Source organism: Erpetoichthys calabaricus, chromosome 4 (assembly GCF_900747795.2).
Source record: "Erpetoichthys calabaricus chromosome 4, fErpCal1.3, whole genome shotgun sequence".
Classification (NCBI taxonomy): Eukaryota; Metazoa; Chordata; class Cladistia; order Polypteriformes; family Polypteridae; genus Erpetoichthys; species Erpetoichthys calabaricus.
This window is the reverse complement of record NC_041397.2, coordinates 64029408-64047046: the sequence shown is the minus strand read 5'-3', so window position 1 is coordinate 64047046 and position 17639 is coordinate 64029408. Positions and strand designations below refer to the sequence as shown.

Sequence of the window (17639 nt, the reverse complement as noted above, 5' to 3'; positions counted from 1 at the left end):
TTGAAATATCTCTTGTTTAATTTTAAGGGAAATTATTATAAAAAGTAAATGTAATTTTGCAATAATTTCTATACATCTTACATGAGATTTAATGTGTAAATAGAAACCTTTATACAGTACTTTCAAATCTAAGTGTGCCTTTTAATATTTGCTTTGGAAAACAGAATGTTTTTAGCAAGACTTAATACTGTAAAAAAAAAAAAAATACGGAAGTGAGCATCAGTAGGTTTTGCGCACTAGGAACCAAATTACCTGAACAATTCTATAACATTTCAGCAACTATTTAACGCTCTGATGCTGATCTTTCTGATCATAAAATATGTAATTACAGTAGCAATTGACAAAAAGAATTCATAATTAATTGCAGAATTGCGGTATTTGAGGGTTCTTCTCTAGTGCCTCCTTCTCTTGCATTATTTGCCACAAAAACTTATCACATCATCATCTCATAACAAGCTTAAGTTTCAAGTCTGGCATTTTTCCGTCCAGCCATTTTAGTTCTAGACCATCCTCAAGAAACTGTGACACACAGACACACACCCATCATTGAAATGTCAGTGTTTTCGGTATCAGGGGACCAAACATCGAGATCCATCGAAAAATGGAGATTGAAATTTTTAATGAATCTAAAGCTTTCACACCTTTCCTATAGACAATAGGTTATGGTGGGGGAGGGCACAAAGCAAAAAGATAAAATAAATGTGACCTATGTGACGAGCTCATGCTTTTATGCTGTTTGCCTTAGTGTTCTGACAAATGAAAAGTAAAAAAAAAAAAAAAAAAAAACCATACAAACAGAAAAACTCCATTAGGTTACTAGACATGCATTAATTGACCCAGTGTGGGTGAACTAATAATTGTATGGCAGACTGTGATAATGAGGAAACTGAAAATCGCCATAATCTTGATAAAAGATAGCCATATATGCAGGACTTATCTTCAGCAAATCATAGAAGTTAACTGCCTTAAAATAACATTCTGCTCTAGACATTCATTTCTTCCTGTTGACATATGGCTTTTTCCTTATACATATCAGAGGTAGTAAGTTTTAGGGATATAGCATTTTTTCATAGGTAAGAAAAATATTTCTAGGCAAAAACCTGTTATTTTAAAATTGTTAGATGTAGATATCAAAGTATTGTTTTAATTGATGTAAATGTTTCAGAATTTTAGTGTGATTTGTAGTTTGTTAATTCTAATATGATTTCTGTTCTGGTCTGTTTGAATGCAGATAGATTGATACAACTTTATTTGTGCCTGGGGGGAATTTGGCTTTTTAGATAAGTTCTTCAAATAAATACATACATACATACAGTCATATGAAAAAGTTTGGGAACGCCTCTTAATTCTTTAGATTTTTGTTTATCATTGGCTGAGCTTTCAAAGTAGCAACTTCCTTTTAATATATGACATGCCTTATGGAAACAGTAGTATTTCAGCAGTGACAAGTTTATTGGATTAACAGAAAATATGCAATATGCATCATAACAAAAATTCCGAAAATCATTGTAATTGCCTGTTTGGCACCCCATAGGCACTGTATAATAGATATATAAAAAAACAGCTAAGGGGATAGATATATAGATAGATAGGAAGGAAAGGCACTATATGATAGGCAGACAGGAAAGCATTTATATAATAATAAAATTACTGTTATTACTATATAGATGGACGGGGAGTTCAGGCAGCCAGAGTGGCAAAGGTTAAAAAGAAAAATAAATAACATTTTTTCCCCAGCAGGGAATCGAACTTGGGTCTCTGAGGCACGGCAAGTCTGCTGCACGCTGAGTCAGCAAACCTTAGCGCTCCGCCACGGAAGCTGTTGTATTGTTCTTGAAACTTTTGTGAAAGTGTTTATTTGATCTTAGGAAATCAGGCTTCACACATTCTATAGTTTATGCCTACATTTTGTAACATTTATTACTAAAATATGAAAAAGTTACTGTTTTAACAATGTGTTTACACAGATTACTGTAGAAATGCAACACACATGAAATGCGTGTGTTCCAAATAACGATCTATTATTTCCACTCTGAAACTCCACTTCACTCCCAGATAATCAATCAAGGCATGAGCTGGGAGAAGTTCGTGCACGTTCTAAGTCAGTGAGAGGATGGAATAGCCGGCTGCTTGCAGCTTGTCTTTATCAGCACATTTAGATGACAAAAGATGCTGGCGGTGAGGTGCGAACGGATTTAAGAAGCGATTTAAGATGGGCCAGATCTATGAGTTTTTTTGTAGACTCTGGTAATTCTAGTGTTAATTAATCCATTATTTATTAAATAGTGGGTCTGATGCTAAAGTAGTTGCATTTAAGATGGGCCAGATCTCTGAGTTTTTTTGTAGACTCTGGTAATTCTAGTGTTAATTAATCCATTATTTATTAATTAGTGGGTCTGATGTCAAAGTAGTTGCAACCTTTGATTATTCAGTGTTGTTTGCCAGCGTGTATGCTCTGCTCATTTTTAATTGTCATTAATAAGATACAACGAAGGGGAAAAATGGCACAGAGAAAGGGCAAAATATAATGAAATAACAAAAGAGAGTTAAGCATTTAAATCTATAGCAGAAGCATAAATATTTCTAACTGTCTTATAAATGTAAAAATCATGCTGCTGTGCTTTTCTGAATGTATAGAATAAAAGAAAAATAATACAGTGGAACCTCAGTTCATGAATGTCTCAGTACACGTACAAATCGGTTTACGACCAAAAAGTTTGCCAAACTTTTGCCTTGGTTCACGACCACACACTCGGTACACGAACAAGCCAGTTTCCCTTTCGGTTTGTACATGTTCAGTCTCTCCCTGTGCATTTCCTGTACAGTGAGCAAGAGAGAGAGTGCGAGAGAGCGCGACACACACACGCACACACCCATACACAGACACACACACAGGCAGCGTGAGAGAGAGACGCGCACACACACAGGCAGTGCGAGAGAGAGACAGACGCACACACAGGCAGCGCGAGAGAGAGGAGGCTGGACGCATAAGGTAGGAAGGCAGTTAAAGAATGCACTGGGCTTGATTTTGTTTTCACTTCTGTTTACAGCGATCGGTTCATAGCGTGCATTGTTGCAATGTTATCTTTTCTTGGTGGTTTATTAAATTACGGATTTTTTCAAATGTTCATTTTTTGCGCTGTGCTTAAAACTCATTAAAAAAAAAAAGTGTTTTTAGCCAGTGGTTGGTAGCGCTATAGCGCGAACTATTGCAGTGTTAGTTTTCTCAGTGTTATTCAATGTTTTTACATTTAGTTTACTATTACACTGTGCATTCTATGGTTTAATTAACTATATTTATGCTTAAAAACTTAAAAAATATATATATTTACAAACAGTTCATATGGTCTGGAACGGATTAATTGAATTTACATACAATCCTATGGGGGAAATTGCTTCGGTTCACGACCAAATCGGTTTACGACCAGAGTTTTGGAACGAATTATGGTCATGAGCCGACGTTCCACTGTACCAGCTAATTAAATGAGATCAGTGTAATCAGGTGTTGTCACTGATTAGGAATCTGGTTGGAACAAAAACCTGCAGCCACAGTGTGCACCCAGGACTGAGGTTGAGAAACTCTGCTCTAGACTCCTCCTATAGTCTTTGATGAGTGTCTGAATTCTGGATGGAGGTATTTTTGACCATTCTTCCATAGAAAATCTCTCCAGTTCAGTTAAATTTGATGGCTGCCGAGCAAGGACAGCCTGCTTCAAATCATCCCATAGATTTTCAGTGATTTTCAAGTCAGGGGACTGTGACAGCCATTCCAGAACATTGTACTTCTCCCTCTGCATGAGTGCCTTTGTAGATTTCGAACTATGGTTTGGGTCATTGTCTTGCTAAAATATCCAACCCCTGCATAAATTCAACTTTGTGACTGATGCTTAAACATTATCCTGAAGAATTTGTTGATATTGGGTTGAATTCATCCGACCCTCGACTTTAACAAGGGCCCCAGTCCCTGAACTAGCCACACAGCATGATGGAACCTCCACCAAATTTGACAGTAGGTAGCAGGTGTTTTTCTTGGAATGTGGTGTTCTTTCTCCACCATGCAAAGTACTTTTTGTTATAACTCAATTTTTGTCTTCAGTCCAAAGCACTTTGTTCCAAAATTAATCTGGGTTGTCTAAATGAGCATATGCATACAACAAGCGACTCTGTTTGTGGTGTGAGTGCTGAAAGGGCTTCTTTCTCATCACCCTGCCATACAGATGTTCTATGTGCAAATTGCGCTGAATTGTACAATGATGTACAGATACACCATCTGCAGCAGGATGTTCTTGCAGGTGTTTGGAGGTGATCTGTGGGTTGTCTGTAACCATTCTCACAATCCTGTGCATATGCCGCTCCTGTATTTTTCTTGGCCTGCCAGACCTGGATTTAATAGCAACTGTGCCTGTGGCCTTCAATTTCCTGATTACATTCCTTGCAGTTGAAACTGACAGTTTAAACCTCTGAGATAGCTTTTTGTAGCCTTCCCCTAAACCATGATACTGAACAATCTTTGTTTTTAGATCTTTTGAGAGTTGCTTTGAGGACCCCATGCTGTCACTCTTCAGAGGAGAGTCAAAGGGAAGCACAACTAGCAATTGACCACCTTAAATAGACACACCTGTCTATGAAGTTCAAGGCTTAACAAGCTAATCCAACCAATTTGGTGTTGCAAGTAATCAGTATTGAGCAGTTACATACATTCAAATCAGCAAAATTACAAGGGTACCGAAATTTTTGCACAGCCAGTTTTTCACATTTGATTTAACTTCATACAACTAAATACTGCTTCACTAAAAATCTTTGTTCGGAAAACACCCCAGTACTCAGATGTTTCGAGGAAATTTGGTTGAAAGTAGGTAGAGTAAATTATTATGCAGGCTGAGAGGGGTTCTCAAACTTTTTCATATGACTGTACATACATACATACATATACACACACACTATGTTCTGAACACAAACCAGAATGACTAAAAAGTAAGAAAATATCTGGCTTGACTGTCACAGTCACAGTGAGACATTATGCAGGCATGTTGTTGTTGGTATGAAGGAACCCCAGTAGCATTTCTTGACACACTTCTGCTGAAAGATTTGTTGGCTGAGAGTACTCAGTGTTACTGTGTCAAAAAGAGAAAGTCCAGCATTCCTCATAATGGCATGCAGTTTTGTTTTAATTGTCTCCTTTGCTACTACCTCCAGGAGGACCAGAGTGCATTCTATAATTGAGCTTGCCTTTTAAATTAGCTTGCTGATTTGGTGGGCCTCTCTTGAAGTGATCTTACCAGCCCATCACACCACAGCGTAGAAAATTGTACTGGCCATCACAGCGTTGTAGAAGATGTGAAGGATGTCACTTCCCACATTGAAGAAACACAAGGAAAATGACCCTGCTCTGCCCTTTTTATATAGTTCCTGTGTTCTGAGACCAGTCCAACCTGTAATTAATGTGGACCCCCAAGTACTTGTAGGAGTGTACCAACTCTCCATCCACTCCCTGAATAGTGACTGGGCATAGAGGTTCATAGAGGAATGGCAAAAGTCAATAACTATTTCCTTGGTTTTGCTGATATTAAAATGCAGAAAATTCTCATTGCACCAAGAAACAAAGTTGTCCACCTAACTCCTATATTCTTTTTCATCTCCTTTATTAATACACCCCATAAGTTCAGAAACCCCTGAGAATTTCTGCTGAGCAGGTCAATTTCATGTTTTCTCACTTCGAATTCAAAGCTTTAAGAGTATATTTTGTCTGTAGATGATCATTTTCTAAATATACGTTTATTATGTTTGCAGCAGGGCGACACAGTGGCGCAGTGGTAGCGCTGCTGCCTCACAGTTAGGAGACCCGGGTACTCCGGTTTCCTCCCACAGTCCAAAGACTTGTAGGTTAGGTGCATTGGTGATTCTAAATTGTCTCTAGTATGTGCTTGGTGTGTGTGCATGTGTGTGAATGGGCCCTGCGGTGGGCTGGCACCCTGCCCGGGGTTTGTTTCCTGCCTTGCACCCTGTGTTGGCAGGGATTGGCTCCAGCAGACCTCCGTTACCCTGTAGTTAGGATATACAGTAGTCCCTCCTCCATCGCGGGGGTTGCGTTCCAGAGCCACCCGCGAAATAAGAAAATCCGCGAAGTAGAAACCATATGTTTATATGGTTATTTTTATATTGTCATGCTTGAGTCACAGATTTGCGCAGAAACACAGGAGGTTGTAGAGAGACAGGAACGTTATTCAAACACTGCAAACAAACATTTGTCTCTTTTTCAAAAGTTTAAACTGTGCTCCATGACAAGACAGAGATGACAGTTCCGTCTCACAATTAAATGAATGCAAACATATCTTCCTCTTCAAAGGAGTCAGGAGCAGAGACTGTCATAAAGGCAGAGGAAAATCAATAGGGCTGTTTGGCTTTTAAGTATGCGAAGCACCGCGGCACAAAGCTGTTGAAGGCAGCAGCTCACACCCCCTCCATCAAGAGCACAGAAAGAGAGAGAGAGACAGAGAAAAACAAGCAAGCAAAAATCAATACGTGCCCTTCGAGCTTTTAAGTATGCGAAGCACCCTGCAGCATGTCGTTTCAGGAAGCAGCTGCACAAAAGATAGCAACGTGAAGATAATCTTTCAGCATTTTTAGACGAGCGTCCGTATCGTTTAGGTGTGCGAACAGCCCCCCTGCTCAATCCCCCTACGTCAGGATCAGAGAAAGTCAGCGCAAGAGAAAGAGAAATGTAAGCTGGGTAGCTTCTCAGCCATCTGCCAATAGCGTCCCTTGTATGAAATCAACTGGGCAAACCAACTGAGGAAGCATGTACCAGAAATTAAAAGACCCATTGTCCGCAGAAACCCGCGAAGCAGCGAAAAATCCGTGATATATATTTAAATAGATAGATAGATAGATAGATAGATACTTTAATATGCTTACATATAAAATCCGCGATGGAGTGAAGCCGCGAAAGGCGAAGCGCGATATAGCGAGGGATTACTGTATTTGAATTTATGAATTTATGAGTGTTTGCACACACACTGTAATATGTATAAGGAACAAGTTGTGTCAGTTCTTAATTTCCATAGCTAGTTTTGAATGTTGAGTTTACTGTTACCCAACTCCTCTAAAGTGCAAGCATTCACTGCTGTATAATAAAATCTAAATTACATAAAGCCATGCCTCCTTCAACTTTTTTTGGAATTACTTTTTATACACTGAGAATATCATGAGAATTTAAGATAATAATTTTAGTATGTTTATTCTCCCCAGCTAATGGTAAGGCCAGGTAGTAAGATCTTGCCTAATTGATAGGTGCCAGATTATTAGAGTTTACTTATATAGATTTTTAATTGCATGACTATGACTAACAAAATGCTGAAAGCATTTAATATTCTGTCAGTGTTTTTGCTATCATGCCTCTTTTTGTTACTCAGTGAAATGCAGGGCGCAGTACCCTGGGACTGACATATTAGGGTGGCAAGCCTTTTTTTTTAAAATGAAATCTAGAGATTGTATTCAGTTTACAAAGTGATCACAGCCTATGCTGTGGTCCTGGAATGGAGACTCCATCCAATAGCTGAATCATAGAATGAGTAGAAACAATGTGGATTCTGTCCTGCCCATGTAACACTGGTCCAACTCTTTGTTCTTGCACAGACATTAGAGTTTACCAATCCAGTCTACATGTACTTTTTGGAATTATGACCATGTAGTCCTTGGCAACTTATGAAAGTTGTTACATGTGCTTGGGCTTCCCAGGCCATTGATGTGTGCCATATTGTCCCAGTGTTTACAGAAAATGAGTTTTGTTATTAAGTCTATACCTTTCAGTGTGAGCATTGGACTTCTCTGGGTATGTTTTTTCTTCTATATTGTTTACAATTTTTATGGACAGGATATGAAGGTGCAGCTAAGGTTTGGAAGGTATCCAATTTTAAAACCAAATTGTTGAATCTCTGTTGTTTGAATATTATGTTGTGTTTAGAGTAGGACAGCTCCTTCTCTTGATTAAGATTAGCATGTTGAAGTAGTTTGGGCATGTTATTAGGATGCCATTTGGGTGTCTAAAATAGAATGTGTACAAACCATGGCAGTCTGGCAGAAGATTGAGTGGTAGACCCATACTGTCACACTAGATAAGCACAGTAATCTAAGCCACCCATGCAGCTTTTGATACTTTTGACATTAATCTTATATCATAATCAAAAAAGTAGTGTCCATGTGTTCTAGCAGTTTTACAGTTATAATGTTAATGGACTTGTATTGTTATTATTCTTACATAAAAATAATGGAATTTGCTCTGTTTTACTGTGTTTAATCTAATTTGTATGTGTACTTGGGGGATTGATTTCAGGAACCCCCGCATATACCAAAATCAGCTTATGCCGACATTCTTATTTTTCTTAAAAGGAAATATAACGTTATATGTTCTTCTTAAATTCAGTCAGGACCTACAGATAATGGATCATTAAGGTATTCAAAAAGAAAATAAAAGGACAGCCATTGTTATAGCAATGTTTGATGTTAATGTATGCAGAGTACCAAGGTTATTATAGTTTTGCCTTTATATATTAGTTTTTATTTCTATAGTTTTTTTTAGTTTTTCTTCATTGTGTTTTTTAATATTTAGTTTTTATTTCACAAAGACATTTCTATTTTATTTTTATATATATTAGTTTTAGTAATTATTACTGCATGGAGCTACTATGGAATTTAGTTTAGTGTCACAATCAGACAGAACCGTACACTTAACGGATTTGGATATAATACGAGTTTAATGTTAGTGGAAGCTTACTACACTACATGGTTTACTATCTGGTTTTGTTTTTGTTTGATAAAAACAAGCATAATCAAAACCAGATACTGAATATGAACAATTTTATAGAATTTTATAATCTTTAAAATATTATTTTCTATACAACTTGCTCTAAATAAATGTGCGCTGACTGTTGGCACTTTTTATCTTTTCCTTTTATTGCCCAGTATGGGCCAATTTGTAATGAAATTTATGTAAATTTTAAGGTTTAAGGGTTTTTTACTCTAAGTGTCGCACAACATTTAAAATTAAAGCCTTCAGTATGGAAATCAAAAAAAATATTTCCCATACTGTTCTTTGTTATTTTCTACCAACCATATTGATCTCAGATTCCATCTCAGGCACATACAATTTATGAACATAATTTTGCCACCTGCATGCCTGAAAAAGATATCAAAAATCATAAAACAGATTCTTCTATGCTCTGACAGGTGTGATCTTGAAAATCATGGGGGCTTAGGAAGAACAGGACTCTTAGGCTTGAATCAGTGTGCAGACCCCACCTAGCTGTATTGAGGGAAACAAAGAGAAACCAAGTATGTTGTGTAAAGGTTAGAGGCAGTGAGACTTGAATAGCCCATGCATAAGAACAGTAAACCCTTAATGAGCAGAGCAAGAGCAGGTAATAGGAGTATAGATGGGCACAAAATGACAGACAGCATCTGAGATTAAGAGCAATATATACATTATTTAAACCTGTTTATCCAGAGCAGGATGTCAGTAAATCTGGAGCCTACTCCAGCAGGTTTGGATGCAAGGCAGGAAAAATTGCTGGTATGCAATATGTATGATGTGGCTGATGTTAAGAACAAAAAGAATATGATATTTCTATTTTGAGAGAGAGAGAGAGAAACTGAAAAAAGGGGGACAAATATTTTAAAACATAATTCTGCTGCTGGATTTTTTCACAATATCAGGTATTTTGAGCTGTGAATATAAACTGAAAAAATAATAAATGAATAAATATGTAATAAATACAAAAACACATTAGTATGTTTAGTTTTTCACCAGTTGGCAGACTCTCTTCACCTACCTACCTGTAGTTCAGTAGAGACGTTGCCAACTCGGGAAGTTTACAAGGTTTGTGTCGCTTTGTATTAAATGACCTTTTTAAAACAAAAGTGATTGGTCATCAACAATCTTGTATGATGACCTAGACAGTCTGTCGATCAGTGCCGTTTTATTTTCAAAAAGGGTTTCTCCTGTGCAAAGTGGCTATTGTCAACAAAATGCAGGCACCTGAGAAATAAACTGAAATGTTAGTCACTCGTGATTTTTTTCTGTCCATACGGCAAAAGTTTTGTTGAACAGCACATTCCGATTTCAGGTGTTTGAATTACATCTTGATATACAAGAAGCACAAAGAAAGGCGGCACAGTAAATCGCTTTCTATTTTACACGCTTTGTGCGTCCATATTAAGCTCACTTTGTCACCACAAAAGCTATGTAAACACCCACCGTCCTTCACCAGCCGTCGTTCACTGGGAATATATGCGGGCGGCTTGTGGTGGATGACTTTCAGTTTTAGAGTTAAAAGTTACAAGGGTTAAAGGCTAACGGCAAGAATATTCATTCAAAAACTAAAACTAAAAATATATTTGATAAATTATAACTTTATTTCAGTTAGTCTTTCCAGCTACTTTAATAGTTTCTTTTAGTTTTAGTTTTTCATTTTGGTTTTGTTAATTATTTTATTTCAGTTTATGAAGATGTTTTTTTAATAATAGTTTTTGTTAACTAAAATAACCTTTTAGGTTACAGTGAAATACTTAATTTTGTGCATGTGCTAATAAACATGCAACATATGTTATTGAGGAGCAGATATTTTATTAATATTCAAGAATATTTTATTTTATTGAAAAAGAAAGGGCTTAAAAAACGTATGTTAAAGCTGGTCTATTTGCACACTGGTGTTAATTTATTTTGCAGCGTTTTGATTTATGAATGTCTAATGATAAATAACACTAAAGATACAGTGCATTTTTCTTATGAAAGTTTCATAACATGGGAATATAATATCATGAAGTGTATTGTCTCATGCCTCTTCATTGGTATTGAACGGTAATAAAAATTACTGCACAACAAAAGTAATGCACAGTTGAGATGTTTTTCACATATCAATAGTGATAATTTCTGTGAACTCAGGCTTACTCTTATAACACATATGTTGTTTAGTTTAATTGTTGATTATAAGCTGTCCCAGTTAAATTTATCACACAATACTACTGTATACAGTTACAGCATATTGTGTTATAAAAGAAACTTAGTCTGACGCATTAGCTCTGTCCATTGGTAATGTGGCATCTCAAGTTATTTATATGGCCATACACATATTGAGCTCCCGCTGTTACATAAAGTGACAAACCTTTGAGTCATGTGAAAGTTACAGAATAGAATAACAACCTCAGTGCATTCATTAAAGTTTGGCATGACTGACTGTTGCACTGCCCATACATGAAGTGTCCTTTTTGCACCATTTATTAGTCAATTGATTTCAGTTTTCATACAAACATAATGAGGTTGATCTCTGGCTTATGCTTAGCAAAAGTTTCGAAAAGATAAGTTTGTGCCTTCCATAATATACAAACTGTAGAGGACTTTACAGATTTATTGTGCAAATGATGGAATAAAATACAGCTAAAGTGATAAAATGTTTTTTCTAAAAGGAACTATTTGAAGCATGTAGTTTCCTAGCCTACTTCCTCATTAAATTTTAATCTATCAGTCTTAGATGTATTGCTTACTATTTTATGTACGTGATGTGGCATCACAATGCATTTTACAGATTAAGCAGGATCATTTTACAGATTGTGAATTTCCCATTGGGATTAATAAAGTATCTATCTATCTATCTATCTATCTATCTATCTATCTATCTATCTATCTATCTATCTATCTATCTATCTATCTATCTATCTATCTATCTATCTATCTATCTATCTATCTATCTATCTATCTATCTATCTAGATTAAGCAGGACAGTTATCAGTCTTCACCACGTTTTATTAACATTGAGTTTATATTAATAATCTAAAACAGCTATTAAAACTGTTATTTTGGACAATCTAGGTAAAATAGGATGGATGAGCTTGTTGGGCTGAATGGCCTTTTCTCATCGTTATTTTTGTAATGCTGCATTGTACATATGCAAAGAAGACTTATATCTCTGAATTATCATTTTTGTAGATTTCCTAGCAATTCTATATTTAATATACATCTTTTATATTTTTGTCAAAAAGTCTTATATATAAATGACAACGTTCCCTTCAGTAAATGAGGAGAAATATAAAAGATCTAATCCATTCATCACTCCATTTATAGACCTATTTTCCTAGATTAAATTCCTGTGAACATCACATATTTCTTTTATATACCTTATCTAGCTGCGTTACCCAGCCTCACCAGGTCCATGGGCCCAAGTTATAGTGTCATTGGTTGATCTGATATACTAAGTACCTTTGTGTATACCATATGTGTATTTTTTTAACAGTCTAATATTATTAGTTCACTTGAGCTGCATACTGTTGAACATATTACATAGAGTCCTTGGTAGGACGGGGGGGGTGGAGAAGATTGCAGCAGAACTCCTTATTAAAGCGGTATTCAGTAATGTTACAAAGGTGATTTTAAAGTTGGTTCATTCAAAGCTAAAACTGCTAAAAATCTCGAATCTCCATTAGCATTAATGCCTAAAATTAGTACTGCCCCAGTATACAGTACATTTGAACAAATAACTACTAGCAAGAAAAAACTAAAACTGCTAAATACTTTTGCTCACTCAAAAGCACCATCCTGTTCTCTTTTTGTCACATTCTGAAAAACAGCATCTCCTTCAGCTATAGGAAAAAAATCATACTTCATTGTGTTCAGTCATGGCTTGGCTACATCGATTTTTGTTCATGTCCAGTTTTTTTTTTTTTTACACTTTTAAAAATACACAGTGCTGATCGTTGATTGGTATTGCAAACTTAAAGATGATATGCAGGTGAAGAACAATGTTGACTTTTTCAAAATTGCAAGGCTCTGCACTAGTAATAAAATAAAATTGTAGTTTGATCAGTGATTTCAGATTTGGACCCCCCCCAGTCCACAGAAGTGATTAGTAATAATAATAATAATTCATTACATTTATATAGCACTTTTCTCAGTACTCAAAGCGCTATCCACACTGGAAGGAACCGGGAAGCGAATCCACAATCTTCCACAGTCTCCTTACTGCAAAGCAGCAGCACTACCACTGCGCCACCTGTGAGGAGATTGACAACAACATTTCAACCAAGGGACCCCCCCCTCCCCCTGGTCTTCTAATTGCACTCAATTCATGAAGCAGAAAAATGCCCCCTCTTCACATGTTCTCTGTGCATCATCAAGGATCTTAAAAAGATAAAACTGGGTCTCAAAGCCACAAAGTTTGTTTAACACTGCTCTCTATTCCAGCAACACAATACATTTGTTATCCCAAAGTGGTTAAGGAAAAAATGTAGCAGTTTCTACCTTTGATGACATGCCTGTTTTGTTGATGCTCTTTTTAAACATTGTGAAAGCTGATGGAATCATTTGTAGCATCACACTTGCTGAATTGAACTGTAGTCCCCACTTTGGTATTTCCACAAGGTTGCAGATTGTAATACCTTTCTTTTAGCATAAGTTGAAACCAATATGGTGTACAATCATAGCCACAGTCGCAGACAAACACTTGCTAAACGTGCCTTTAGGGAGCTTTGTTGAACTTTCCTCCTTTCACTTCTTTTCTGCAGATGGCCATCATTTGCATTTCTCTATGTGATTGCTGTCAGCACCGCGATGAAAAAGGAGAAGTGGTGTAATAGAATGTCCCACAATGCTAGAGCATTGTTAATGACAAATATCAACAAATAAAAAAACATGTCAGCTAATTTTGTTCTTTCTACACATCACCAATTTTCAATCAAATGCATCAAGGCATTTTTGAGATTTTCAGATGTTTAGTTTTTTTTGTTTTTTTTTTTCAACCCCTAAATATTGACATATGGTAATTTCCTTATTTAAAGGATACGTACTGCCCTAGATGTACCATCCTGCCAAATTTTAGCTTTTTAGCTGAAAAGGAAAGTAAAAAGTGTTCTTGTTGCTGAGTGAGTGAACTTTGCATTTCATATATAATATTTGTGTGTGTGTATATATATATATAACATACATACATACATACAAAATACAATACTATTCAGTTTTGTGTTGGATTCTTCTGTTTTATTGCCAGAATCTTAATTATGGAATGTGTGTATATAAGGAAGGTTTAATATTATTTCAGTGAGGCCAGTGGCATTTTTTTTTGTCGTCAACATTGAATAAAGCAAATGTGACGCAATTTAATATTTTGTTACTTCATTTTTGCTTAATGAGCAAATTGTAAGTTTTGAAATGCTTATTCATTACAAAATCATGTTTTAAAAATGATTTTTAAACAGTTAGTATTACAGTCTAACAAGATGATATTTGGTATTATTAAATATTTAAATAATATTTAACATAAGAGTGCCTTTTTCATCATAAAGTAAACCACATCTTAAGAAAATAGGCCTGTCTTCCATATTTAATGATTGTCATAATTTTCTTATCAGTATTAGTAATGTTATCAAATTATTGCTGAACTTTCATATCTGTCCTGCAGTGGATCAGAAAAAAGTTTTTAAACATTTCAGCGTGTGTAACTATGTAAGTTACAATTAACAAATAACATCTCTGTATTTTCAGTGTGTGCATTAATCATTTAAACAATTCTCAACAAACTTCTGAAAACCCAGATTGTATTTAGTTTTTATACTATATGTTACTCTCTCTTATGCTTTTAACAAATATACAGTAGATGCTTTTGGCTTTTGTACTAATTCTGAACATAGCAATATTTCTTTGAAACAATTTTTTTTCTTTACGTGCATGCCTATTGTTTTGTATGTGGTATACTGCATTCAGATTTTGTTTTTGTTTTTTTTGTTTTTTTTTTTCCTTCTCACCTATCCACAATGCAATGCTGTCCCCATGATGCACCTCTGCTTGCTGTTTACCTGTATGTTAATACGCTTGAATCCCATTGGCCCACTGCCATCATGTGCTCGCTGCCTGCTATTTAAAGACTCAGTCGACTGCCAAAGCAATGAAGCGACCCCTCGAGGCAACTGTAGATCTGGTACTTTGTCCTTTCACCTTTTGCTTTGCATGTAGCTTTTAAATGTACTGTAGCAACTCACAGAATTTGTGTTTTTCTATTATTTTTTTTTTTTGTTTATTTATTGATGGAAAAGCATTCCTGTGTTTGAAGTCATTTACCATCAGTTAATACTTAAAGAATATTCATCCTTTTACGTTAACAGCATTATGTCTTGTAGGACTTCCTGTTTATACCTATAATGTAAAAAAGAGAAGCAAGATACTAATTTAAAGTGAAATGGTCTTGTGGTTGCAGTTTAATGTAAAGTGTTACAGTGATGGTAATTCATTCATTTTTTGTTTTAACTAAATATTTAAAGACTTAATTTAACATTTTCATGTGCAATCATAGTTATAATTACCAATATCTTAGACTGTAATTTAAATATATATAATTTATAAGGCTAAGGTATACAAATAAAAGTAATGATTAAGATTGTTCTACTTATTATTATACATTCCTGCTTCACAGGCATTTCCATCTAGTGTTCTGCAACCTCTACCAAAGAGACCAGCGCTTGAAAAAAGTAATGGTGCCAGCACCATCTTTAACCCTAGTGTATTGCACTACCAACAGGCTCTAGCCAATGCACAATTACAACAGCCTACTGCATTCATACCTACAGGTATGTACCTATTATGTTTGCAAAATAAAAAAGTAATTACTAAACTTGACCTGTGTGTGAATAATTCTTGAAGTTATGGTTTGTAAGTTATTAAAGTGTAAAACATGTCCAGAACCACTTACATTTCTTTAAAGTATTTATGCTATGTTTTAAATATTGCTGTTGATTTCACCAGTTTTAGAAATATTGATATTTCTACTATTGTAAAGTAAAAAAAAAAGTTCACTTTATTTACTTTTAAATACCATTTTTCTACTTTACTTAATTTAAAACTAAACATGTAATTAAGGGGTCTAATTTTCTGGTTGTACTTCTTTCTTGTTGAGTTACCTGCTTTTAAAGTTTTTGATTATTTTTATTTTTGTCTGATACTGTAAGATTTCCTTTCATACCATTAATTTTGGCAGTATTAATAGAAAATAGATTGTTGTTACGAGTATTGGCCTTTTATGGAGTTTTCCTTTCAGTGGCATACCAGTTAGATAAAGTGGAATGATAAAATGTGCAGTACAGAAGATGAGGTTTTATGATTTGATGATACAGATGCGCTTAAGTGTGTGACATGACTCAGAATGTGCTTTCTTTAAGCTGCTTGTAAACTTAAGTATTGCGGCCAATGGTTCTCTCCCTTAGAGCATAGTGAATTTGCATGTTTAAGCCTTTAACCTACTATTTCTTCCGTGGATATTTCCATTTGAACTAAGCAATCATACAGCACTGTCTTCTACAAAAGAAGACATTGCTAGGTTAGCGACAACCATAATCTGATTTTGAGTGTTTCTTTTAAATTGATTTTTAATGATCAAATGGGTACTTCACCAATAACTGACTGGCATGATATGTAGTTTTTTATGACTATTATTCATTTCAAAATTTCAGTCATCAGTTAAACCATGATTACTGAAGCTCTTTTTTTAGTGCTTGCAGGCTTGCTTGTAAACTACTCTTGCATCAAAAAATGTTTGTGTATTAATTATTTTCTGCCTTCACCTCTGATCATATTAGGCTCACATGTATTGCAAGCTGTGTCAACATTTAATACCTTTTATTAGTCACATAACATACTGACAAGTCAATATATTATTTTACATTTATCATTTTAATTAGTCAGAATTAGGATTGGTCATATGTCTGTTGCAAACTGTATATGTCATTGCAATTAAGGGTTTATGTTAGTCTGGTATGGGTCATCAGTAGGCATACTTATGTTGCTGGTATGGAGTAGCACTCCAAGTCTCTGTAAGGCTGTGTTTCTGAATCTCTGGGTCACAGCACCAGTGGCTCATGGGTTGCAGTCGTTGGTTTGCTAGTGGGTTGCCTATGTCAGTCTTTCTCAGCCATTGGATTACAACCTGGGTTGCCTTCATTGGTTCACGAGTGGGTTGTGGTGAGTCATGAGCGTTCAAGGTAGATTGCCATCGATCAACAGCACTGCACGATACGCTTTCCTCTTTCTGAGTGAACTTGTTTCACCAAGGCTGACCCCCGATTATGCTTGTTTCAGCAAGGGGGAAGTTTGCAATAGTATTTTTTCAGAGTCCTGTGAAATTGAACATGTGAAGCATAGTGAGGACATGTTGTTCTTGTTCTCCCCAGTTTCTGGAAAAGATAAATGTGCCATCCAGGTTGGCAGTAAGGTCATTGATGCAGCCCAAAGAGAAGGACACTGTACTGTTAGTGGCCACTAGGGGTGCTGAAAGCATTTCTGCCCTTGGCTTCAGGGGCTCCAGGAACTTGCTAATACCCCTTTTTTCATGCCTAACGTCATGAGGAAAAGAAGTGCTGCCAAGTTTCTCAATTAAATAGTCCACCTGTCAGCTTTTTCCAGGGTTTAAGTAAATTACTTGCTAAATTTTCTAAAGGCCATCATAGGGATTGCTTCACCATATAGTCCACTTATTCCTTAATCTCAAGGGACCCTGTCATTATGCTAAAAATTTGGATTGGGAGGTGGGCACCAGTACCATCACTCGTCCCCCAACTGAAATTCATGGAGGGATGCCCTGCGATTGTGCCTCTGTCCAATGGGCCGC

The 17639-nt window shown here is 35.9% G+C and overlaps 1 protein-coding gene across 11 annotated transcripts in view; it reads left to right on the top strand.

Annotated features, from left to right (window-relative positions):
- mbnl2 (muscleblind-like splicing regulator 2) overlaps positions 1-17639 on the top strand; it is a 244860-nt gene that overhangs the window by 186822 nt on the left and 40399 nt on the right. For 9 of the 11 annotated variants that reach the window (XM_051926781.1, XM_051926785.1, XM_051926783.1 and 6 more), the window contains 2 exons: positions 14907-14960; positions 15453-15606. In XM_051926781.1, the coding sequence (XP_051782741.1) occupies positions 14907-14960; positions 15453-15606 (208 nt within the window). The remainder of the gene's footprint in view (positions 1-14906; positions 14961-15452; positions 15607-17639) is intronic. The other 2 variants (XM_051926790.1, XM_051926791.1) reach the window with 1 other exon arrangement.